Raw genomic sequence first — 27,511 nt, forward strand, 5'->3', positions numbered from 1 at the left:
TGGGTCCTTGAAAGTAACACTATTTAACAAATAAGACAATGCTAAGCTTTTAAAATGGTTTTATGAAGGAAAGTCTTGTCTTCAGTTTAGCTTACGCTTATCACAGCAACTATTATAAATTGCAGTATGATATTCCTTTTAAAAGAAAGTTCATTATTTTGAAGTACATTGAAAAAACGTTGGTTATTTTCAAGCAGAAGTGTTACCTGTAAAATGTCGTTCTGCATTTCTGTAACCTCTTTCTTTTATTTCCAGGTATTTCCACACAATATACTTGGGTATCCGGAGTCGACGGAGCGGAGAGAATGACAGGTGGCGGTTTTATTGGAAAATGGTGTATGAGTATGCAGATGTGAGTATGCTGCATTTGCTAGCCACATTTCTGGAAAGTGCACCACAGCTGGTCCTGCAGCTCTGTATTGTTGTACAGACTCGCACACTCCAGGCTCTCCAAGGTAGGGGTTCATTTAATCTATTTGTTTTTTATCATTTTAGGAAGATGTCATTTCTATGCATACGTATTTATCCTTCAAACTGCTGTGTGCCGTGTACTGCTGGCATAAGAGCTGATCTTGCCTGCTAGCAGCTATTAAGCTGTTAACAATGACTCTGTCAAGAAAGCCTGTGCTGTTGGAGCTTTTTTAGCCTTTCTTATTGGCCCTGGGTTGTGGGTAGGATTTCTAATGTTTTGCTTTCTGCATGTCCTTGTAATAGAAGAGTTCTTCTGATTATCCACTGGGCCAATGTGAAAATTGCATCAATCAAACTATTGCTCTTCTCCCTATGCTTCTTTCTGTGAATGTTCAAAACCCTCCAAACTGCAGTAATGAGGTTCATACGGTATTATGCAAAACAGAGAACGGCACAGCAGAAAACAGCTATTCTGTGAAGAAAATGCCAGTGTCTATGGAGTGCATGTCCATCAGTTCTCAGACATGTTTATCTGAAATAGTACAAGTCAGCTCCTGAGCATTACAATAATACTCATACCTTCAAGATCTGGGTTTCCTTCTAAGGTTGACGCTTTCAGCAAGCATGATTACTTGATTACTTCTTTCACTAAAATGGTAAATGCAGGCATATGTCCTGCCATAGGGTTTTGTCAGTCAACGATACAGATATAAGAATATCTCCTTCTCTGCTGCTCTTTTGATGCTACTTCTGCTTACCTGACAGCTTTCCTTTTGTGTTGCACCATTGTTTTGCCTTATGGCTGCACCTGGGCAGAAATCATTAGCAAGGGAACGAGGCGAATGAGAACTTGGGATCCAGAAGGTGACACAAATGTCATGAGGCAATAAGGCGTGAAGGGAGGAGGGGAGGAGGAGCGGAGGGGCAGAGGGAGGAAGCAAATGCAGCGTTTTTGCCATTCGTTTTTAAGAAAAAACTCATGTGCTTGCCACTGTACAAGATAAAACTGTGGCAGCGCAGCACCTTGTTCCAAGAAGCTCTGGGTCTAGTTAGCTTATTATGAGTAACTGATCTGGTGAAAAAGGACTGGGAACAAAGTGGGTAACCTTCATCCTGGGCGGCTTCCTGTGGATAAATCAGAGGCTTTTCATTTCCCTCCCCTTTGAACTGACGTCTAATAACAGCTGTCCTGCTTCCTGTGTTTTTTGGTTTTGTTTCTTTAGATCTAAAACTCTGTCACCTTAAGGGGAAAAGAAAGCCAAAGTATCTATTTTAATTAGTTGGTGCTCTGTACGAGGAAGGTTGCCTAAGCACTTCCTACAGCTATTTCTCAAAATGATACTGCCCCACACCAACCAGTCCAAACTATTATAATTCAGAAGAGGGTATTATCACTTCAAGAAGCTTTGTCCCCCCAGAAAAAGAGAGTCCAGAGAGAGGCTTAGGAGAAGAACATAGCCAGAATACTGTATGGTCAGCTGTAATTTAGCTATCTTCATAAACTATTAATACAGAAGGCCTCTCGCCCTCATTTTAGTGCAATAACAGATCTGTCTATGAGAAATGTGCTGGTGAGTAGGCACTAAGCCTGCGATGTACTCTGCAAGTGGTAGTTAATTAGAGAAAACCCAAAATGCTTCAATTTAAAAGGCAAAAATGGTTCCTGAAGCCTGCAGTCAGCTCCGTGAAATCTATGTATCAGAAACCAGAAAGGAATAAGACTATAATTATGTATTTCAGCTGAAAAGGATGAAAATATTTACACATCCTCTCTTCCCCCATTTTCTTCCATCTTCCAAAGAGAAAAGGCTCCTTTTAAAAAAACTAAAAAAATTAAACAAGGTTGTAGCATTTCCTTAAACAGTAGTACCATTATATTCTCCTGATGAAAGCTAATATGTTTTAGTACATTGCCAGCTGTGAAAATCCTTTTTCTGTTCTCTCTCTGGTTTTAAAGACATGTTAAGGATAATGCATTGTGCTATAGGATGGTAGATTTGCTGTGGGGCTGCATAAGGAGAGCATAATTTCCCTCAGTGGTATCGGGCTACAACTGGGTGTTTTAAAAGGCCTAGCCATAAAGTATATGCTTCGGCTGGCTGTCCGCTCACTCAGCCTGTTATAGAGATTTCTAACATGGATCAATAAGCAGAGTGTTTGATTGATTTTCTTTGTTTAGAGAACACTACTTGTTTTTTATTGTTATCCTTTTAGTTCTCTGTCCCACAGGACGAAGTTATCATGGCAATTGATAAGTGCCATCGCTGGTCCACATTCTTAAAAAGTATACTTCCATCACAAACCACAAATTTGGCATGGGAAATGAATGATACTGGAAATCTTTTGGTCTACAAGCAGGGTATTTCTAATATCAAGCCATTAATGTCCTCAAGAAAAACTGATAAATATTTTATTTAGGAAATTGCATATTTTGCATTCCAAATGGACCAAAATAGCATCATTCCCAACAGGAGAATGCTGTCAATGTGACTGAAGAGTCCCCGTTTTGCAATGTGTGTTGGCTGGGTGTAGATTATTTCTTATTTCCATCCTTAAACACTGCTAATCAAGGTAAGAAGTACAAACAGGCATGTACATACGTCCTTATGAAGATCAAGCGAAATATTGCGTGATGTGTGTGAAACCTTCCCTCTCAGTCTTCCGTCCACTGCAGAGAGGGCCACTCCAAAAGCCCAGAGGATGCACCACAAGGATCCTTTAGCACTTGCCTGGGCTCCCCAAGCATGAATTAAAAAACTGCAAGGTAAACTTCTAGCAAGGATTGTGTACCACTGTACCATGACTGCCGCAGCAGAGCACTGCTTATGCAGGAGACCACAGAAAGTCATTGTGGAGTGGCATCTCTCTTCTGCGTTGGCACCCAGAGAACCCTGAGTATCGATAAAACAATCTCTAAATTATTATCTAAAAATCTAAGATTTCATCAAAACTGGCACAATTAAAGGTGATGATCATTCATATTCTGCCTACAACGAGCAGCCATGTCCCTCCCAGAGTGGAAGGAGAGAAACGGCTTATGCGGGAAGCTGATGATGTCTCAGGGCTAATTCCTCAAGAAGATGAACAACTTCAGTATGTTGCTGGACTAAGCTGGAGCTGGTCTAACCCTGCTATTACCTCCACCTTTTCCACCCTGGTGGTTCCTTTGTGTTTGAAGAAATATCTACTCTCTAGAAGACAGATGTGCCTTGAAAATAAGTAATTCCTCAGTCTTTTCCTCATGGGAGTCTGTTTCCTTTCCTTTCTCTTCATGTGCTCTGAGCAGAGCACTCCCACAGCAACTTCTCTGCTGAGCCAGCAGCACTTCCAAATTGTATTGTTTTTTTTCTTTTTTTGGCTTTTTTTTTTGTTTCTTTCTCCTCTCCCTTAGTTACTCTGTAGGAGGGTCATCTCCTAAGCAGCTTCATGGTGGGAGTCACTAGCTTCGCCAGTCCTATCCTGGGTGGGAACTTTACGAGGAACGGGGCAGCTCTGCATGGGGGAGGAGCAATGGCAGAAAGTCTACTGAAACAACTGGTGCTCATCCGCATCCGTCTGTTCGCATAAGGGCATATATGTGGACAGAAGTGTCTGAACCATCCACAGGTGAGCTAGTTCAGCTCCCAGAAACAGTCTAACAGCCATATCCTGGAGGCCAGGGTGGGCACCTGATCTCGGTGCCAACCCACATACACCAACCACCTGAAACTCCTTGTGGACCTGGGCCCCTCGCCCCTTGTTTTCAGTTGTGCTCCCAGGGCTGTGCAAGCAGGTCCTGCACTGGATCTACCTCCAGGTCACAGGGAACCGAAATACCAGAGTTGAAAGTGTTTGGATTATTGGATTACCCCAATAAATTCAGAAGGCTGCAAGTAATTCCCTTAAAAATGCCTCCACCCTTCAAGCCATTTAGCAGAGAAGCAGTAGTTTTGCAGTCTTTGCTATAAAAACAAACTCTTCCACGATAAACTGCCATAGACTAAATATTAGGCAGATTTGCTGACACAGTAAGATCAGTCTAAAGGCTACAAGACTCTTCCTTGGTTGGGTCCCTGGACATCCAGCATAAGTGGCCACATCTCACTGCATTTGCTCTGCTGTCCCGACAGGTCTTAGGACTGACAAAGTGACAGGCAGACCTGCACTGGCAAGTTGGCTCAGTGGGGTTATTCCGCAGTCACTTGAAGCCAATGTACCTGCAGGCTGCCCCTGAAAATCTGTGATTTAATGATGGAATTTCTTGCTGGCACCTCACCCAAGCTGCGTGCTCTGGTCACGTCACTGGCATTCCCATGGCTGCACACCGGGTCCCTTGGACACGTTTGTTTTCCCCATTGCTTACTCAGTGGGATCCAGCTGTACTCCCTGGGGCAAGGGGGTGTCACACGACTGGTGGTGCCAGCCCTGGGTAGGCTGGGGGAACACGGGTGGGTGGGGAAGGTCAGGGCCGTCCCTTTCTGTGGCACCTCGGTTTGGAATCACGCCTGCAGACTGGCAGTCATGCCTTGGCACTCCCCTTTTACTTCCTTCGATTTTCCTGCTGTGCCATTTGATTTTAGAAAGACTTCCCATCTTAAAATTAGTAAAAACCAGCAAGCAAAAAATCCTGCTGATCATCTGATTGGAAAGGGACTCCTATCCGTTAGCATAGTGTCATCTTACTCAAGGGCATGGTGTTCTAGCTGCTTCTAGATGAGCAGATAGACAAGATTACTTCCTGGATTTACCACAGATTTCATTATTTATGCTGTATTAATTAACACATTGTTTAAATTATAGATTAGCTTCTCATTCCTGTTTACTGCATATTATGCTGGCTAGTCAGCGCTTGACATTTTTTTCTTCATCAGCCCCTGGGGGGGTTTGTTCTGGCTTCTCCATACAGTCCTATTAATCAAAGTCTCTATCAAAGTTTAATCAAAGTCTAATCAAAGTTTATATCATATAAAGATGCAGTTCTTAATATAGACTGACGGTAGTGTAGAAGCAAAATGAGAAGTTCAGAACAATTTATAAATTCATCAAGTTTCATTGAAGTCACCCCACTCCCATAGAGCTGCTGGATTCTGCTGAAACTGCATTTCCACAAAATCTCCCTGGATGACCATTTTCCCATTTTCTGCCAGCTGTGTTGGAAGCTCCTGCACTGTTCATATGCCAACACCGCAGCCAGCGTACAAAAGTTCATAGTGACACCAAGCATCGCTCTCCAGTCCTTCTAGCCCAAACAAATTGCTGTTCCTGCCTGAACTGAACAAGTTCAGAGACTTGCTAGGAGTTTGTGACGTGGCTGATAGGTCCTAACTTTATCTGGCAAAAGGAAATTATGTGTTAGCTAGTTCATTAAAAAGTCCTCTGGCAAAGCTCATCCTCATGCATCAGGAATTCAAACTCTTTTCATATCAGCGCAATAAACTGACATTCATTTAAGTCTTTACAATTTTTCATGTGAGGACAAGGCTATGCTTTTACATGGCTTTTCTTTTTATATGACCTTCACAGCAATTTTGGATTGCTCTGTAAAGGGCTGCCTGCATTTGCAGTGCTCTTTAAATAAAATAAATAAATACATAAATAAATAAGAACAGGAATTCTGGTGTAAAATCTTACACAATTCAATGTATATTTGTATGGAAATAAGGTGCAGCGCTTGAGTTCTGGGCAAGCTGCCACTGCTTTTCTCTGTACTGACAAGGTTCTGCACCACTGCAGTCCAGCACCCAGGCTTTCCAGAGGGAAAGAAAAGCAGAGCAAGCAATAGTCTGCCTGCAACTTGGCGAAAAAGATTTTCAGTGACAAGGATGAACAAATATGATATACTATGAAGTGAATGTGTCTTCTGCAAATGACTTTCAAACTGATCTGTAGGCCCCTTTGCAAATCTTAAAATGTTATCTTGCACTCATTAGGATGGAGGCATCGTATTAGCACACCCTGGCTTCTGATAGGACAGAAGAGGACTTCCTGAAGGCGATCATGTCATATAATCCATTTCATAACCTGATTACAATCTTAAAACTAGTTATACCCTTTGTATCTAATATGCCAGTTGGAAGTTTAATTCTCTGATTGATAGAGACCTGCTGCTGCTGTCCTGCCTTTTTAATTTCATCAGCAGCATGTCCCTATTTATTCTTGTGCCATCCCTGTTTTTACACTTGTTCCCTAAGGAAATGAGCTTCATGTGATTATGTAGTCCATTTCTGTCCTTCAGTCCTGACTTTTTAGAACTTCTGATCCGTTGCACTGTTTCAATCAAATATAAAAGAACAAGCAACATCTCAAAGATAATTATGTTTCTTTAAATGTTGTGAAAAAAGCAGCCAAGTCAGAGGAAAAAAAAGACAAATGAGAGCCTCCACTAAAGGGAAGAGCAGGCAGACTTCAGCTGTTATTCTTTTTGTCAGGCACCAGCCACCAGCCAATCCAAATATGCATCCTTCCAGACAAGGCACTGCACTGCTATCCCTGTCCAGTGGGACTATTGTGATAGACAGAGGGGATTAGGGAATAAGAGGCACTTTGATGGGAAAGTAAGAATCATTCCTCCTGCTGCACATTTTCTCATTTTACGAGAGGTTCTGCATTCTCTTGATGGTCTTCATAGACTTTCCCTTCATCAGTTCCAGTCTGAATTCATCTTTGGTGAATATGGATGACCAAGACTGTACAGAGTACTCCATGTTACATTTCTCCAGAGCTCTCATATTTCTCATGGCAGTATCTCACTAGGAAAGATCTAGTATTGTAATTCCCTGTTGACTCAGGCATCGCACTGGTTAATCCTAGTTATTTCATGATCCCTTAAAACACACAGGCTCTTCTGGTGTCATGTCACCCTGATGAGGCTTCAATTATATTAAGAAATATTATTAGCAACTAAATGCACGTAATGAAATTTCATCTCACTTCTACTTTTCCAGCCTGCAAGGTACTCCTGATTTTTCCACATATCACTCTCATTTTCTGCATTGATAATGTCTCCCAAAACCTTATTAGTATATTACTATTTAAAACCAAGGTCATGAAGAGGAATATTCAGACAAGATTGGTTCCAAGGGTAATGAGTACTGAAAAAAGTATTTGTAATCCTACTCAAGACCAAGGGTTTTTCAATAGCATTTCAACATAATCCTGCAGTATCTTTCTTTAACTAGTTCCTTCACCTACCTTAGCTATCTTCTGCTAATCCCCATCTTCTCAAGTTTCTCACCAGTACTTTCCAATTAGCATGGTAATCACCATTCTGCCAAAGTTGTGATAGATTAGATCTGACACATTTTATTTGTTGAGAAAGGGGTTACAAAAGAAAGATAACAAGTTAGCCTAGACTCTGTGGCTCTCATGATCTGTCTCAGTGTCCAGATGGAGACTGGTGGCAAGTCGTGTCCCTTAGGTGTTGGAACCAGTACTGTTTTATATCTTCATCCATAACATAGACAGTGGGATCAAGTGCACCCTCAGCAAGTTTGCACACGTTTGGTGTGATTGACAGGCCTGAGGGACAGGATACTATCCAGAGGGTCATGGACAAGCTCAGGAAGCGGGCCTGTGTGAACCTCATGAGGTTCACCTGGATCAGGGCAACCCCTGTTTTCAATATAGGCTGGGCAATGAAGAGATTGAGAGCAGCCCTGAGGAGAAGGACTTAGGTATACTGGTAGATGAAAAGCTGGACATGAGCCAACAATGTGCACTGGCAGCCCAGAAAGCCAACTGTATCCTGGGCTGCTTCAAGAGAAGCATGGCCAGCAGGTAGAGGGAGGTGATTTTGCCTCTCTACTCTGCTGTGTGTCCAGCTCTGGGGCCCCCAATATCAGAAGGACATGGACGTGTTGGAGTGAGTCCAGAGGAGGCCCATGAAGATGACCAGAGGGCTGGAGCACCTCTCCTTTGAAGACAGGCTGAGAGAGCTGGGGTTGTTCAGCCTGGAGAAGAGAAGGCTCCAGGGAGACCTTATAGCGCCCTTCCAGTACCTAAAGGTGAAAGATGGGGAGGGATTCTTTATCAGGAAGTGTAGTGATAGGAGGATGGGTAACAGTTTTAAACTGAAAGAGGGGAGATTTAGATTAAATATCAGGAAGAAATTCTTTACTGTGAGGGCGGTGAGGCACTGGAACAGGTTGTCCATAGAAGGTGTGTTTGCCCCATCCCTGGAAGTGTTCAAGGCCAGGCTGGATGGGGCTTTGAGCAGCCTGGTCTAGTGGGAGGTGTCCCTGCCCATGGCAGGGAGGTTGAAACTAGATGATCTTTAAGGTCCCTTCCAACACAAACTATTCTATGATTCTAAGACAGTGGTCTGTCTGGTATATTGGACCCTCTGTTCCCTTCAGAAGGGAGTTGCCTACAACTGTAACCCATATTTTCTTCCTCATGGAGGTGGTCTTGATATAGGGGGTAGGCCATGTCTCAAAAATTAATATCTGGGCTGCCTTCAGTAATATTTGTTCTCCAGCCTATATCTGAGAAACGGGAGTCTGCCATAATGAGACAATTCTCTGCAGAATTTCTCTGTGTAATAACAGTTTGAACATCTCTATCCATATCCAAATTTAACTCTGAACTTCTACAGCAGACTCTTAACAACTTTCCACTAACTTTGCCCAAATAAATTTCGTATGCAAGCAGAATCTGTTTTATCAGGGATCCGTTTCTGAAATTTCAGTCTGTCATTCCATTCACGGTCACTGCTTTTACCATCATTTCCATCTTCTCTGAATACCAGTTCCCCTTCAGTAGCTATGTCTGGGGAGTGATTACAAGTCCATGGTGTTTCTGTAATCCTATAGTGGTTTATGTCCTGCACCCCTGCCTTTATTTCCTGTGTTTCCAGATGTCCTGTCCTTGTCCATTCATCTGTCTATAGGTATGATACAACCCCATGCATCGCTACAGGCTTGGGGAAGTGTGGCTGGAGAGCTGCCTGGCAGAAAAGGACCTGGGGATTCTAATTGACAAGTGGCTGAACATGAGCCAGCAGTGTGCCCAGGTGGCCAAGAGGGCCAATGGCATCCTGGCTTGTGTTAGAAATAGTGTGACCAGCAGAATAGGGAGGTGATTTTTCCCCTGTACTCAGCACTGGTGAGGCCACACCTTAAGTATTGTGTCCAGTTCCAGGCACCTCAATACGAGGGAGATATCGAGGTGCTGGAGCGAGTGCAGAGGAGGGCAACGAAGCTGGTGAAGGGCCTGGAGAATAAATCTTATGAGGAGCGATTGAAGGAGCTGGGACTGTTTAGTTTGAGGAAGAGGAGGCTGAGGGGAGACCTCATCGCTCTCTACAACTACTTGAAAGGACATTGTAGAGAGTTGGTGCTGGTTTCTTCTCACAGGTAATTAGTGATAGAACAAGAGGGAATGGCTTCAAGCTGCAGCAGGGTAGGTTTAGGCTGGACATTAGGAAAAAATTCTTCACAGAAAGAGTGGTTAGGCACTGGAATAGGCTGCCCAGGGAGGTGGTGGAGTCACCATCCCTGAATGTGTTTAGGACTTGTTTAGATGTGGTGTTAAGGGATATGGTATAAGGGAGAACTTTGTAGAGTGGAGATGATGGTTGGACTCGATGATCCTAGGGGTCTTTTCCAACCTAAACAATTCTATGATTCTATGATATGTCAATACAAGTTTATGTAAAAGAACTAATGTACACAATGTGGCAAGTTAGGTTGGAGTATCATCTAGTCCAAACCCTACTTGAAGCAGGGCCATCTTCAAAGATAGATCAGGTTCCTCAGGGCCATGCCTGTTCATGTTTTGTGTGCTTGTGTGGATGGAGATCCCACAGCCTTGATGGGTGAACTATACCAGTGCTCACCACCCTGGTAAAAATTTCTTTCCTTACAGCAGATCAGAATTTTCCTCACTGTGATTTGTGACTGTTGCCTCTTGTCCTTCCACTGTGCACCTCTAAGAAAAGTTTATCTGCTTTTTCTCTATAATTCCCCTTTAGGTAGGAGAAAATGGTATTAGATCTCTCCCCTTGCCTCATACCCCTCTCCACTAGCCCTCTCTCCAGGCTACACAAACCCACCTCATGCATTGTGTGCTCCAGGCCCTAACCAACTCACTGGCCCTCCGCTGGCTTTGCTCCAGTTTGTCAAAGTCTTTCTTGTACTGGGGGCCAGGAATGATATGGTCACGCAGGGCTTTGCCTTTGCCTTTGCAGGTTTTTGTGAGGCTGCTCTCAGCCTGCTGAGATCCCTTTGCAGGGCAGCCCTGCCCTCCAGCGCATCAGCTGCTCCCTTCTGATGGGTCCAGGCTTTAAGATTATTATGAGCCTGAAGGTATTGTGAAGAGAAATTCCTTATGGCTGGGGGGAATGGCAAAAAAAAAAACCAAAATGCGCCACCAAAATTACTTTCAGGTTATCTACAAGTTTTTAAATTTAATAGTGGCTCCACGAAGCTGCTAAGATATACATAGTGGTAAAGACAGCCTGAGACACAAAATAGTGCACTTAGTTTCTGTAAGCGTGATGTATTGCCTACACACTGAATTTTATCTGTTGGGGAATGTCAGAAAGTTAGTGGCATATCCTTCTGTTCCATTTTTGTTGTGCTAAAAGCACATTCGCTAAAGAACAAATTCCTAGTTTCGTTTTGGGTTACTATGTTTTCTATGACTGGTACTTTTGTTCAGGGGTGGAAAAAAGTGATGCATACTTGGCACAGAAAAATCTTTCTTGTGTCTAATATAGCAGTGAGAAATCTCAGTCGTGATTGTATCTTACCCAAAACCTGCACAATAGTGCAAAGATAAGAATTAATGTGAATTCTTCATCATGCAGTGGCCTTTAAAGCTTCAGGCAGGGAGCCAACGTACCCATCCAGCTTCACTCCAAATGCATCGATCTGAAATTTTCTCAGCCATTTTCTTTGTTGACCCATGATATCCTTCCCCCTTATTCATCCTGTACCTTTTGGCTTATGTGCAAAATTCCTCTTTTTGCCAAAATTTACCAGAAGAGTAATCCTTTCTGTTAGCTGAAAGTTGCAGGTCAAAGTGGGACTGCATATTTTAAAATGTGTCTTGCATGAAGTTCAAGTTTAGTTGTATACGGGATATAATACAGGTGATGAAATCACCTGTGGAAATTAGTATCTATACATTATTTTTAGAGGTATTAGTATTTTTCTGTTGTGAATATTCTAGGTGAATATTGAACTACAAGTATCAACAAAACCCATTGCATTCATTTTGTGCTCAGAGTTTTGCAAGTATCAATTAATAGCCAGTGCTACAATCAAACAAAAGGTCCGGTCTGGCATAGGAGGGTCACCACTGCAGACGCCTGCTCACTGGAGTCAGTGGAACTGCTTTCATGAATAAAGACTATTCACTGGATTGGACTTTACAGGACCATTGTTTTACGAAAAGGTATTAAATAGATGTCTTTTGTGTTAGGCTTGATATTCTACCTAACCGAGTGGGGATACAAATCTATTAAATATATTTTATTAGGTTTTGGTTTCCCTAACTAAATTATAATGACAATAACTTTAAAATCCTTTCTTTTTTCCTGTGGGTGTTATTTTTTGCGCTGCGCCAGTTAATAAAGTGGTAAACTATATTCTGTTCTCTCTATGTAATGAATACAATTTAAAAACGAATCATTAATGGGTTTTGTGCTACACCAGAAGACAGAATTTCTAGTTTTAGTTTTGATTGAGGCATTTAGCCCATCGTTTGCGCATGGGTGGCCACTGTGTTCTCATGAGTTAAACAGCCTGGGCAGGAAGAAGCTCATGATATGAGGCTACTGAATCACTATTGATCCCAGTCCGTTACATTTAATAGACACCGCGTCTGCATGCTCTTTCCCACCCTGCAGACATTTCAAGGTGCAGAGGAATTCTTCCATTCTCACATAATTGAGCCGAAAGCGTGAACCAAATCTTTTCTCAGTGTGTCTTTCCTGGCACAGGCACAAATAGTCCTCCTCCCTGTCACCCTCCAGCAGCCACCCGGCACTGTCACAGGGTTTTGCAGGAGCTCCGGCAGTGGCACCCTCCTGGAGCGCCCACATGGTGTCACCAGGAGGACCCAGAACCCTATGGCGGGGTCAGAGAGTGGCCAAGGGGCTGATCAGGGGCATCCTGCAGGTGCTGGGCACTGGGGCCACAGGGCTTTTGGGACTCACGTGTGACAGAGATCAGCAGCAGCAAGTCCCCTCTGCCAGCGGCCGTATCGCTCCAAGGCTGCTGCCGCGTCCCCGGCGGTGGGAACAACCGGATGACTCATGAAAAACCACCTGATTCGCTGCCGTTTTCGGTCTGTGAAATTGAATAAACTAACCCCCATCTCAGCTTACTGTTTTATGCTGCGCTAAAATCTGCGGTGGCTCAGGGGCTGCTTCGTGAGCCGTGCTGTCGTCCCCGTCACAGGGGCAAGCGAACGATGGGGTGTACCCCTCCTTCAGCCATCTGCTGCCACCCCTGCATCAAAGCCCTCGGAAAGCTTATGCAACTTCAGGCTGTTTTCAGGTTTTAACGAGTGCCTTCGGTACTCTCATATTCTCTTTCCTGCTCTGTGGAAAAATGTGTGGAGTGGTTCATTATCACTGGAAAGGTGGACAGATAGGAAAGAGCTGTTCATACACCGTCTAGTCAAATTGGATCTTTCCCAGGTCTCTTGTGCCACAGAAAGGTGTTCAGAGCTCATTTTGAACACCTAGGTTAGTCGTTCTTGGTAATGAAGCTTTTAATAAATAAGATGCCCCAAAGCCATAAAAAAACGAGCTCCGGTGATCTTCTTGATCCTGATTCGAAGTGGCATGGTAGCATTTACTCTTTGGGTGCTCATAGCAGCTTGTCATCCTTATTACCTATATATAGCACAAAACATAACATAACTGCTTTTCTAGGGAACTGGGCTCTTTGCTGGTTTTGCTCAGCAGAAGGCAGAAAACATGCAACGTGAGTCCAAGGCAACGGTAAACTGAAAATGATTTCCTGTGTCTTTTCTTCAGACCCACTGTAGTCCCAGCAGATCTCATAGGCGCGCCGTGAGACCAAGACTCTCATCTAGAGGTTTTTAGTCAGGTATTTTCACCTGCAAGCACAATAGACACTAAAATGGTTTGCAGTAAAAAGTTATTCTTCTAAGTAAGTAATGAATATTTTATATCTTTTTCTTGGCATTTCCTTTAAAAAGCATGATTTTACTTTCCACTCCTATGGAGTCAGTTTTGTTTTAAAGAGCTGTCTCAGAAATGCCTGAAAGTGTCTTGCATGGTGATTCAGCAGGAAAGAAATGGGGTTACAATCATCTCCTCGAGAAGAAATCCAAAGGTGTTTTCTGGTTTTTGATGTTCTTTTTTTTCCCCCAGACTTTGAATTTCACTTCCTTGATAATGAGGGTAGCAACAAAACTGGGAAGCCAAGGTGGAAGGAGTGCATGATGAAGCCATACACCTGGCTGACTCATTCCCCACACCTGCTCTGGGGCGGTTCATTTTCACCTGCTTCAGTGCCTTTCCTTGAGATGCAGAGCGGTGCAAGCAAGGGCAGAATCAGGTCTCTGCCTTCGCAGCAGCAGCAGCACATCATGTGGCAGCAGCCTTTGGAGCCAGATGGGTTTTCTGAGCAGAGCATAATGGATTGCAATTGAATTGATATTTTAAGCTAACAAATGTTTAGATCAGAGAGGCGCACAACACAGACGCTTACAATACAAGGCTGATTGCAGCATGACAGAAGCAGCTAAATGCTGTAATGGGGAAGGTGGTGTCAGCATTTCACTTCTAAATTTCGATTCTCAATGACTTAAAACAGCTGTAAAAGTTCACTTTTAGCTGAGGCTTGCACAAGGACATGGGCCAAGACCCACAGCAATCTAAAAAGGGATCCCAGTTCATGTCTGTATGAAAGGCTTCCCAGTATGTAAAAGCTTAAATGTAAGAGGGTAAGAAAATCTGGTTCCCCACAGATAGGGTCCTGTGTTTGTTTCTGAAGCCGAGACGCAAGTGAGGCAGCGAGAATGAACAGAGCTTTGAAAAAAGCTCTTCTGAAAAGATCAGCTGGGTAAAACGTACAGAGCTGCAAGTGATCTTTAGGAAAGCACATCAGCCATACTTCACCGCACATGAAAGCTAAAGGACTGGTAAATTGAACGGTGGCAAAATCAAAATTGTGTATAGAGAAACTGCTCTCTTTAAACCTTTAGCCTGTATAAGGTACCCCTTTGTTGTAGAGTATGACTGAGGCCAAGCAACCAGTAAGGGTGACCAAGGATTGAAGAACCTTAATAATAATAATAATAATCATCATCAGAATTCTGACAGCAAATGCTTACAATCCAACCATTTGGGAAGTATTTACACACTTGTGTCTTTCAGAGTTCTGTTTCCTGAGGTAGAAAAAGCCCTTTTCTTGATGGCAGGATATTCCTGAACTGTTTATTGTAGAATTTCTTATACCTTTCAGTGAAGTGTCTTGCACTGGTTGTTATCAGCAAGACAAAATAAAGAGCTGGCCTGTGAGTCCAGTGCAGCTGACTTGTCTTACATTCATTTGTTACCACACTTGGGGAACTCTTCTGCATTATGGGCCTTTTTTTTTCTCCTAGTCGATGTTTCATCAATAGGGACCAGTCACCAAGACCAAGTCTTTCAGATTATACATTCAGAAGTATTTGAATTGTCTCTGAAGAACAAATTAGGAAGACCAGACACTTAAAACTATCTCCTGTTTTGACAGTCTGGATATCTGTACACACTGTGAAGCAATTTCCAGAATTGATGCTAACAAGAGAGTTCTTTAAGCAGCCTTGAAACAGAAGAGACGGATCACAGCATATAAAGAAGTTAAAAGTAAAATTGAAAGGTATTGTAGAAGATGGTTAGACAAATATCTTAACATGAGTAATTTGTAGAACAAAGTCCTTAACCAAGAGAGAATTCCAGTTAGAGGTTTTCACACGTTTTTTTATATATGAGCCGTACCTGCCATGAAATGAAATAGCACTGCTGGCAAGACTATGGAAAGATGGTTCTTAGATACCAAATTCCTGATCCCAAGAAATGTATAGAAAACTTTGCCAAATGTCTCCACTGCCAAGTCTGGAAAGAGAGAAGATAAAGATCTGGAGTCTGAGGAAAGCTGGAATATAATGAAGAGAACACCAGACTTCTAGATCAAGTGTTTGGGATGCACACCAATAACCTGTTGCTTTGAGAAACACTTTAAAAATTGGGTATCTAAAGTTAGGAAAAGGGATTCATAGTTAAGCACATAAATAGGGAGTCTGCTTTTCAAAAGGATAAGCATTTGTAACTTAAAAAAAAGTTTACACTTATGTGTTTGTAAATATGTTATGTTTACGGAGGAATTGTCTAAATTGACCCAAATGACAGCTTGCCCCATTAAAAACCTGAAATCATATAATGTTGAAATCTGTGAAAATATTTGTGAGTCTTTTTATGATATCCTGTGAAATCTTGTAGTCTTGTGACTAATAATAATCCAGTCACAAGATATTTTGCAATTTACAATACTTTCTTGACTCCATTAATTAGCGCCATAAAATCATGAATGGCTTTTGAATATATATATTTCTTTAAAAAATAATCACAATTAGATTTTTCTTTCATTTTTGCTCCTTTATTGAACTATCTCATGCCCATCAGACTGTGAGCCTACTTATAAGTGGGTCTACATTTTTGCTGCCTGATAAGATGACCAAGAGGAACAAAATCTTTCTTTAAGGATAGTATGAATTAACTAACTAATATTTAGTTTTTGATTGCTTCCCTCGTATGGGCACAAAAACATACATACAAATTCATTAGCACTTCACTGGTGAGTGCTAAAATGTTTATTAGTTTTTTTGCAGTGACTGTTTGATGCTGGTTCCAGTTAGGCACTACTGCCCAAACATTCATTCTCTGGCTTATTAGTCCACAGTGACAAATCCTGTTTCCTCCTCCTTCCTGTCCTCCCCTCCATTCCCTCTTGCAAACACACTTTTCCCTCCCTGTCATTTGCAGAAGATGCTGGTTTTAAAGACAATAACATAAATTTTGAAGAAAAGGGAGGTGATGCTTTCAACCAGTATTTCTGTTGTCAAAAATAGACGCTTTAGCTGACGAGTGTCTTTGCATACAATCATTAAAATATGTTCAGCTCCCTAAAGCCATTACAAAGGCTGTAATGGTACAACTCACAGTGTGTTTTTATCATGGCCTCTCCCAATAGTTAAAGGATGTCAGGTGTCGGATGAGAAGGGATGTATTTGGGTCACCAAACTCACTCTCCTGCAATGAAACACGAAGAAACAAATGAACCAATACTAAGCTACAAAACATAAAACAATAATTGACCAAAATAAGCAATACGTCATCTAACTGTGTCCAAAGTGAGACAAGAATAGGCAAACTGCCCAGAGTGGTTCATGTATTTATGTGTGGAGGGACTCGGGACTGAGATTAGAGATTTCTGGGCAAACAGGCGCTAAATCTGTATTGTTCTCCAGCTGGGGCAAGAGAAATGTGCCCATCTCTCCTCACTCAGGACTGAGAATTCACCCTGCACATGGGCATCCTAAAAGCTATGTGGGTTTGGCAGAAGTCTGCATCTCTGCTAACATTTCCTTTAAACAACTGCGAGGAAAAAGAAGTAAAAATAACAGTAGTTATGTGCATGAGCATAAATTGCTATAGCCTGTGTATTTCCATGTCCCAGTAAGCTTCAGGGTTTCACCAGGGAATGCAAATTAAAACTGACTGCAACAGTTGGCTCTAGATTTTGTTGTCAGGGAGCAGTATTCATTTTCTTCGGTGTCTCGTTTCTGTTGCCTTTCTGCTTAAGAGAAAAAGAACAAAAGGAGGTGAGGAGGCAGATCGAGAGCACAGCATAAAAACTAAAATATGCTAAAATTATACCTTCTTGCTGCCACAAAGTGCTATAACCCAAAGATACCGAAAAGCTAGATCTAAAATAGCAGAAATGTGCTGTTCTGAGAGGGGAAGAGAGAGACAAACAGATAAAGGTACTGGCCGGCAGAGTGCAAGCACATAACTGACCCAGCAGACTTTAACTTACATTTTAATTCTCATCCCTATGCAAGCTTCACTCAAATCTATTGTGAGACATTGTGGGACTGAGTCCTTCTGCAACATTATCACCTCTGCTCCGCTCTGGTGAGACCCCACCTGGAGTACTGTGTCCAGCTCTGGAGTCCTCAGCACAGGAAGGACATGGACCTGTTGGAACAGGTCCAGAGGAGGGCCACGAAGATGATGAGAGGGCTGGAGCACCTCTCCTAGGAAGACAGGCTGAGAGAGCTGGTGTTGTTCAGCCTCGAGAAGAGGAGGCTCCAGGGAGACCTTATAGCAGCCTTCCAGTACCAGAAGGGTGGCTGCAGGAAGGATGGGGAGGGACTCTTTATCAGGGAGTGTAGTGATAGGAGGATGGGTAATGGTTTTAAACTGAAAGAGAGGAGATTTAGATGAGATATTAGGGAGACATTCTTTACTGTGAGGGCGGTGAGACACTGGAACAGGTTGCCCAGGGAGGCTGTGGATGCCCCATCCCTGGAAGTGTTCAAGGCCAGGCTGGATGGGGCTTTGAGCAACCTGGTCTAGTGGGAGGTGTCCCTGCCCATGGCAGGGGGGGTTGGAACAACTTAAGGTCCCTTCCAACCCAAACCATTCTATGATTATGCTGAAGAAAAGCACGTGGTGCATATCTTTTCTTCCATACAAGATAGCTTTCTAGAACAATTGTAACACCCACCGGCACCATGATCAGTACCCAACGCTCACAGCAGCCTGCAGAAGCATAGCCTTCACTCCTGCTTAGCACTGCCCATGGGGTCCCATCCACACAGGTCACCTCCAGCTGACCCCCCCGATGTAACTCGTGTTGTAAAACCTGTGGGTATTGGGAGCAGTCTCTTCTGCCGTCCATGTCAGTGGCAATGCTCCTGTGAGCCTCAATGAGCATGCCAAGCAGATCTGTGTCCTGCAGGACACCCAGCCTGGCATCGCTCAGGAGCAGGCTGCTCCCCCACCATACTGGGGGCATCGGAACAAGCCCAGGGGTACAGGCATCTGACACTGGGGAGGGCACAAGGGAACCGTTCAAAGATTTCACACTAGCAGTTCGGGTTCATCTTTGTTTCTTGATAAACAACGGTTTGCTTTGGTTTTGGCTCAGGTATGGGTTCAGTTCAGCTCAGTGATTTTGCGTTATGCTTCACAGGCATCATCCACTGTCACAGGGTTACTGTGGGTGATTATTTTAGATGGATTCTGGTGGAATATGCCAATGCTCTCAAACATCATTGATCATCTGGCTCAGGTTCTTCTTCTGAGTTGTATATTAAATGAGATGACATTTGTTTTGGCTTGTTTTGTTTTCTGCCAGAATTCAAGCTATCTCCAATGGGCTTGTTTTAGCAATGTTCTCCTTTCTGCTGTCTGCTTGGATGGGCGCTTGGTTTTCCATTGGTTTCAGTGGACTTTGGATCCACACCTTCTTATAGATACTGCTCTGAATATCCAATTCTTCTTGTAATCAGCAGGAGTTTTATGCAAGAAAATGTATAGTTAGGTCAACAAGAGAGAAAAACTGTCTTAAACTAGATATTCCTCAGTCAGTTGTAGAGGAAAAGTTTGCCTGAAATCAGCAATACACAAAACAGAGAGAAGTCAACTGTCTGTATATGCTCCTTAGATTCCCATGTGAAGAAATCATTGGAAGCTGCTCAAAAAACTGACAAGGTTTTTTTTGTATTTTTTTTTAATTGGGAACATCAAGTGTCAACAATATCCTGCTTACACAATACTGATACAATTTATGGCCCAGTACTGTAATCTCTACCATCAACTGCCATGGGAGCTGCCTGAACAATGAGTCTTTATTATGTGTGGAGCATTTCATACCATCTGTGTCCCAGAACACTTAACAGAGTTAGATAAAACAGTCTCGGTAAATAACAGCACAGAATAAATAAATTTAAAAGGTTTAGGCAAAGGAAAGCAGAAATAATTCAAACTCTTAGTCAGACACGCAGCACACAACGTGGCAGTAAATGATGCTATGTAAGTCTTTCAAAAATACCAAGAAATGAGAACTTTTTTTTTTCCATTTGCCCTCTGAAATACCAATGCTACTGCTCAAGAAAGCTAAAGAGAATTAGTGTCATAAACAAGCAGCCTGGGGTCTAAGAGTCAGCCACGCAGAGTGTCAAGCATTCAGTTCAAGAAACCATCGAGTCCTGGTATAACAAGATACTTAAGGCAGTCCATGTGATTAGAGTTATTCCGCTGTGGAAAGCTGGGCGGGTGTTTAAATACCTTGCTGAACTGTGGAGATGATACCAAGGAAACTGCATGTTAAGGGTGGAATTAGTCTCACTGAACTACAGTTCTGTTTAAAAGTTAGATGTCCTGTTTAATTTACTTTTTAGCCAATTAAGAGCGAGAGGCACCTGAAGACCATTCTTTCTTTCTTGAGGGGCACCTAATATAGGTGAGATGACTTACTCTATGGATACTCTCACTTCTCTCCATGAACTAGAAGTGGAGCCCAGGTAATTAATTTAGTTTCAGTGTCTGACTTTAAGATGGCTAAAATCAAGGGAGATGGACACACATTCACTGTCTCTACATCTTTCAATGCAAGACAGCTGCTTGAAAAATTTACAGAGAGAGCTTTCGCATGGCTCCATGCACATGCCAGGAGTTTGCATTGCTTTAGAATCTGAGAAATTTTTAATTCCTCCACCATGAAAAGTTTTCCTGCATTATCACCCAGGACTAAGCTAAAAGTTAGTTTAGAGTGAAAAGAAGTTGGACTCATGGCAGTTTTGCGTCAAACCCACAGCAAGGAGAGACACTGCAAATGTCTGTGACTTAATACTGCTACAGGTCATACAGTGAGTTATAATATCTAGGCCGCCCTCCGAAATGACAGAGTGCTGCCCTCCAAGGACAAGATCAGCCTCGCAGCCCTGTACAGAAAATGCTCCAATATGACACCTTGGGAGTACCCTCGTACAACTGGTTTGTCTAATTCATACTGGCAGAGACACAATCTGAATTCAGTGAATCAGAAGATACATGAGATTTCATCGGCGAGATTGTTTGAGTAGACCAACGCAGGCACCACCAACGTCCATCAGCTGCTTCAGAGAACTGTTGGGGCAAAGGAGAAGAGCACGGAGGCCAGCTAAGACCGCTTGATTGCAAGTGGTTGTATTGCAAACACTTAGTAGAAGGGGCATGCCTAAAGAAACTGGTTTTCCAGGGATGAAATATGAAATACCTGGCCTCTGGTTTAACTGGTTCTCACAGGCAGACATGGGGTGTGCAGATCTTGCACTACACTTTAGAGTTCTTGTTCTAATAATTATAAATGCCTCTTGTATACTGAAGGCATATCTTCCCTGTCTCAAAGATGTTAATAACAACTGAATAACAAAATGCAAACATTATACTTTGTCAGCATAAACAAAACAACAATTACATCAAAGGTCCTACAGGCATTGCTCATTTGTGCTAATAATTCCTGCTTTGCAATCAAGCTGTACAAGATGCCAAATTAATTATTTTAAACACTTTTCACCACTTGGCACTTATTTTGGACTGGAAGTGGGGAAGCGAGGAGAGGAACAAAGACCGGGGAAATGGAAATTCCTTCACCATCAAATAATTGAGGCATATGACAGAAGAGGGTTTAGGAGGAAAAAGCCCTAAGGAGATTTTCAGAGGTTTCACTAGTTTGTTTAATGGTGAACCATCCAAAAATGAAACAGCAAAAAAGCTGGAGGCTGAACAGCACTAGATAGACTGTGCACACAGAAACACAGCAATGTTAACTGCTGGAAGAAGCATAAATTATGCATTTCTGATGCGTCTCTATAGGCCTTGTAACCTTTTTTGCCCCTTAGGGTGCTCGTTATCTGCAGGAGCAATTAACAGATAGTATCTAGCAGCTAGCATGATTTCTTACCTTTAGAGTGATTTCAAATCAAATAAAAAGGAGGCTAATAGAGCGAAGGAGGCCTGAGCTGTGAAGTTGTTTCTGAAGTATATTGGATTGAAATAATCAGTAAATTGAAGGTACATGGTGCCAGGGCTCCTGGATTATGTCTAGCTAGTTTTGCTTGATGGATCTTTTATGTTTTGGATAGATATTGTTGTTACTGTGAGAGATTATGCAAGTGACACAAATAATGGAAAAATCCTTCATTAAGTAATTACGAAAGGAGAGGCCTAACTTCCCTTACTTCAGCAGCTTCAAGCTGATTAATCAGAAGATCTGATTTTTCAACAACCAAGAATAAATTAAAGACAAAGGAGGAAAAAAGTACACTTAACACTGGTCTTGGAAGAAGAAGTTCGATGACTAGCAATCTCCCCAGACGGACTGGAAAATTTTTGACATTTAAGACTTATGAATAGCTTAGAAAAAATAATAGATCAAGTGCAAACCACAAAACTCTAAGATAAAATTTGTACAAAACAAATTATTTTAAGTCTTCAAAAATCCTAAATGAAATGTTTCTTATCTGAACGAGCAGATTGTTGAATATGAATCAGTCCTATGTTATGATACCTCGAGAACTGCCCTACTGCAAAAAGGAAATCCATGAAAATGTTTAATATACAGAGCCTGTCATAGTCCTACATGCTTCTCTATTACTCAGTGTAATGCGCCATCCTTTTTTTTAGTGGTAACATGCTTTATTTGCAGTTCTTTCCTAATGCATGAAAATCATTCCTAAGGCTACCACCTTATACGCACTGAAATACATTATGAAAGCCACATAAGTTTTTTAAAAAAGCAATTACTAAATTTCTGGTTGAAAAAAGAAACTAACAGAACTTTAAAATATATGCCAAAATGTTTATTATTGCTATATCCCTTGAGCCCATACAAGCTGCCAGTGTCTAATACCACTCTTTTACTGTTTCATCGTGAGTGTATACTGAGTCTGGAAATGGGATTTGTGTAATTCCTACACCATACAGACCTGCTGATTTCATTGAGGATCCAGGTGGAGTCAGGCATCTGGCTTCTGTTACAAAATTGAAGTTTTAAGTTTCAGGTTCTTGGGCCCGAGGATATTTTTCTCCTGTAAACTACAAAGTCTCAAACATTTGAAAAACATATGCTTGCAGAAAACCTTGATTTTACACAGGGTTTTTTTTATGATTTTAACAAATCATCAGTTTCCTGATGATTTGTTAATGAACTACACAATTGAAAACTTTCTATTGTATTATGTTGAAAATAAAAATTAACTAAAGTAACTATTAGTATCAGGCTTTTAAAATAATTTAATTGCATCTAAATCCACTGGGAATACCATAAAAAAACTTACAAGGAAAAATCTTCAAGCCACTCAGTTCACATTAAGTTTATCATTGCTCACATTGCGGCCAAGATTTCACTGCCAGGAGAAGCAAAACCAGATAAGAAATGAGACTGGATGGGTAGCAACGTGATTTTTTTTCCCCCTCAAAATTACAAAAATAGCTATTGAGCCTAAAAAGTATGCTTAAATTATGATAAAAGATGCAATTTCATCTTGTGTGGAGGAACACCAGTAGATTTATTATTTTTTAACATGTAAAGCGATACCTAGATTTCAAAGCAGGAAATGAAAGGCTGATATTGAGCTTACAAAGAGGGGATATATTTGGACTGACCCAGCGGAGGCAGAGTGGTTAGCATTTAGGACAACAAAGCCAATCATCTGACTCTGGATGTTGGTATCCTCCTCTACAGGAGTTAGAGAAAGTAGATCAGGAAAGAGGGCAGTCAGAAGGTCACAACTTTGATCTCGGAGGATTTCAATTACTCAGGTATTGATTAGGATGACAATTATACAAAAGCTGTAGAGAGGAACACATTTGGAAAGGTTGCCCAGGATTGCTTTCTTTAGCCATTTGTTGAGGTGACTACATAATGAGAGCTTATTTAAAAGCTCATCTTAACGGACGCGACAGCTCCGATAAACAAGCAGAGTTCAGGAAACAGCGAGACCTTTCTAGGATCTGCTAAAATCTGTCTTGTGGTGGGGAAGCACAAGGCTGTTTCCCTATCACAACTGTGACCACTCCTTTCCAGAAACTCCCTGTCAACTCACTTGTGAGAAACGACCATACGCCTTCCAAAGATCTTTTCTCCCTCTGATGTTAGCTCAGAATATATCTCTACCCTGATTAAACTCCCTAAAAAGTCAGATTAAAATCAAGGACATACTGCCAACACAGGCTTACAAAGCCACATGTATCTGCACATGTGTGTGTGTCTATATACTAAGTCATCATCCTAATATTAGAAATTTTCTTGGGAGCGATGCTTTATATTCCTTCCAAAAAAGATGCATAATCAGGTGGAACATCTTCAAAAATTACCATAATGACAGTTGAAATTTCCTGTACAGTATGGATTTTAAAACATTGCTTCATAGTCTTTGCCAAATAGGTCAATAGACGTGAAGTCTTATTCAGTCAGAATATGATCCACCTCTACAATTGAACTGTTTATTCAGCGTACACAGATAGTGCTGCTTTGTTATCGCAACAAAGGCTTTTCTAGGAGTTTCATTAAGCTGAGGACAGCTTCTAGGCCAAGGATCCCAGGTCACATTTGCAATTAATCCCATATATTTTTCTAACGCTTGAACAGTGTATTAATTTATAATTCATCCAAGAGTTTAATGCTACCTTCAGATATCCAGGCGTGAAGCCTTGCTAATACAGCATGTTTATTTCTTCACTTTTGAGAAGTGGAATGTGAAAAGGCTGGTGTTGCCTCTAGCATCATTGTTTACTTAGCATCCCCATGCCCCATTTTAGCCAAAGGTGATGCCTCTGCAATTAAAATGGAATTTCATCTATTTCCAGCCTGTCTTTCGTGCAGCTTCTCTGACATGATCTGTAATGAGTAGTTTGTGTCCATCTGGCTTAGTCGTGTGTGGAATCAAGAAATTCCAGCCTCTCCCCATTACATCAGGGATGCTGTTGTTTATCAGCTGCTGCATGTCCGTGTTCAGTCTGCGAGGGAAGTTTCTAGAGACACTAGAAGGAGGTCTCCATGACAGGTCAGCTCTATTTTGAAGAATTCTGAAAGGTGCAAAAATTTGTGAGCACAAGGATCTCCTAAAATACTTGGTATAACTCTGCATACAATTCAAAATTAAGGCAAGTGCACTGTGAAGCATAATTTTTCACTCCTACAGGCCACACAGATTTTTTTATGCAAGAGAAACAACCAGTCTCCCTGCGCCTGCTAGAAGAAACAGCCCAGAAGAATTCTTCTCGGTGCTTTATTCACTGTAGAGAGAGGGAAGAGAACTATCCAGCTGGCAGATCCTATTTTTCTTGCACTGTCAACGCGTACGGAAAAGCCTTCATAGCTTGGTTTAGACTTCATTCAGACAAACTTTGAGAGAGAGCAGGCAGAGAAACGTCCCGGTGCTGGGAAACGTTCCCCCACAGCAGCATCGCAGTGCCATCTAGTGAGAGCCCGGCCGGGAGCCACCGGGAGAAACGTCGATACAGCTCGGGTAGCCCACGACCGCAATTTATGGTTCTTGGACCAGAGCTGGCCCTGCTTCACTTGCCCAGCCCCAGCTCCAGGCTACGCAGCTGTAAGCGTCCTGCAAATGCGCTTTTGGGGAGTTCCCCTTAGAGGGAACAGTGCTCTGATCGAACCTCCGGTGGGATGGTGGCCTTGGTCCTCCGTGATGTCTGAGGCGCTGAGAAGTTGTACACTGGAGTTATACAGTTATACAGCTGCTGTAAACTGTTTGCCCTGAAGAGCATGAAGGAGGGAGGGAAGGAGAGGATGACTCTAACAGTTCAAAGCATAGACTTCAGCGTTTTAAGCACCTACTTGAGAGAGGCGCTGGGGAACATCAGGCTTGTTCTTGCAGGAGAGACCTGGAAGCGCTCTGGTGGCTTTCATCGGAATAGCTGGGGGTTGAATAGATGCCGCTGGGCATATAATCTAGAGTTTATGAAGCTGAAAAAAACAAATGGGAATTCAGGTCAAACTTTGTCCTTCACATCTGTGGTAGTAAATATACTACCAGGAACCCGTAGAACAGATGGGTGCAGGGGATGCTGGAAGCAACTGGATACAGAGACGAATGAGCAGGAGGCTATAGCAAAGGAGTAGTCATGTAGGCTTGCAGTGGTTGGGCTGCTTTGCTCATCCCCACTGGCTTCTTTAGCTTTCTTGCTGGGGCTGCTAATACATGGTGTGCATACAATACAGCTCCAAACTGCTAAAAGAAAGCATAGCGCGGCAGATTTATTTTATTGCTTGGAAATAAACAACTCCACACATAATAAATAGTCAGTGCATCAAAATTCATACCTGTTTTTTAGGAAAAGATATGCACACGTTTTAAATTCCTTATAATATCAAACGTAGCTGCATCCAATCCCAGAAGGAGCCCCCTGCAGAAAAAGGGAAATATATTGCATCAGTATTTCATTACACAGTCCACTGATCACAAAACACATCCACTCTAGGTTTACCCCGGAGTCCCTACCCAACACACTGCTCACTCAGAACAAATGCAAGCCCCAGAGTCTCAGAAAAGGGAGTTTAAACCAGTCTTTCATTGTAGCATCTTGTCCCCTGTAGATAATTAACACACTTCACAAAGCTCTGATTAAAGTAGATTTTTTTTTCTTGCCCTGTCATCTAATGATCCGGCTACTGCAAAAATGAAAATGCATTCCTTGAGGTAATGGTTTTGTGGACCGAGATTCAGTATCTCCCGCATTTTCTGTCTTCCCTAATAACTACCTCAGGAATCAGCTGGTGTCTGCCATGTTTACACATTTTGGAATACAGGAACCTCCAGCTTCCATATAACAAGCTGAGAGTAAGGAGCACACTGGCAGGGTATCCCCTCAGCCCCAGAGGTGCCATCTGCCCTATGTAAACTTCTTTATATTCCCTTTATGATGTCATTATGGGAAAAAAGAGATGGCGTTGCAAGAGTCAAGCAAGTTAACTACTTTAAAAATGCACTTTTGATGGATCAAGGCACTGGTTCCTGAAATGAGTATGGGGGAAAAAAAGATGCTTTTATGGTTCCAAATATGACAGAGTTAGTAAGTTAAGAGATCATGATGTCTACGGTAACGGACATCTGGAGTGACATATAAAGCCTGTTCTCCACATCCTGCCCAAAGCAGGTATGAAATATGTTTAAACCGAAACGGTATTTTTTAAATATACACTTTACACAGCCATAAACCACTTTAAGAGGTGCAAAGCAATGAGAAATCAAGCTTCCAATGATGAAGAGAGCAGCGGTATGCAGGGACACTACACCATGCAGCAACAAAGTGGTTACAGTACAATGCAAATTGTTCACTGTAAAATTCAAGTTGCCTGAAATGCTTTTGCTCCTGGTTGCATAACAAACTCAAACTCAAATACTGATTGCTTTCCAGACTCAAGTACTGTTCAGCTAAAAGATCACTATAGTTCAGACTTTTCCAGGAAATTTGGAGTAGTTTATGCTGTTAAATCAAAATTCTAGTTTCTTGGTTTGATTCAAAGTGTATGAATTCAGAACAGAACAGAGCATCTGTGTCAAATAAGTTAATACATGAAAGCATCCTGTTTTCTTCTCACAAATGGGCTACTAGAGCTACAATTTCAACAGTGTCTCTTTCATGATATCTCGTCTTTTGAAGCTGAAATTCAAAGTGTGACTTTCAGAACATAAAGATGAGAAACTGGAATCAGAGGATGTACCATAACAGTCTTTATAGGAAAGTACCAGAAAGCTGAAAAGCATTTAAGCAAGCTGGGTTCTGTCAAGGTACATATAGGAATATATAGAAATTATTGTAAGAAATTCCTTTCATCTCTTTAATTAGTATTGTGCATTGAGGTAGCATTTATAAGTACTTGTCAAGCTTGCCAAATTGTGCTATGTGCCATCCCTACATACACTGAAAGTGGTAAGACATAGTGAGTTAGAACATATGGAGGACAAAGTAGAAACATAAAAAAAATTGAAAGGACAGATAAACAGTCTGGTTGTTACCACTGAATATAATAAACAGATTCATAGGTTGTCAGCTGCCTTACCTATCGCATGGAGATAAGATTTG

The 27,511-nt window shown here is 42.0% G+C and overlaps 1 protein-coding gene across 1 annotated transcript in view; it reads left to right on the forward strand.

Moving 5' to 3' along the window:
• XKR4 (XK related 4) overlaps nucleotides 1–27,511 on the forward strand; it is a 246,871-nt gene that overhangs the window by 144,278 nt on the left and 75,082 nt on the right. Inside the window, exon 2 of the mRNA XM_074577045.1 lies at nucleotides 256–455. Coding sequence (XP_074433146.1) covers nucleotides 256–455 — 200 coding nt within the window. The remainder of the gene's footprint in view (nucleotides 1–255; nucleotides 456–27,511) is intronic.

The sequence above is a fragment of the Larus michahellis genome, chromosome 2 (assembly GCF_964199755.1).
Source record: "Larus michahellis chromosome 2, bLarMic1.1, whole genome shotgun sequence".
NCBI lineage: Eukaryota > Metazoa > Chordata > Aves > Charadriiformes > Laridae > Larus > Larus michahellis.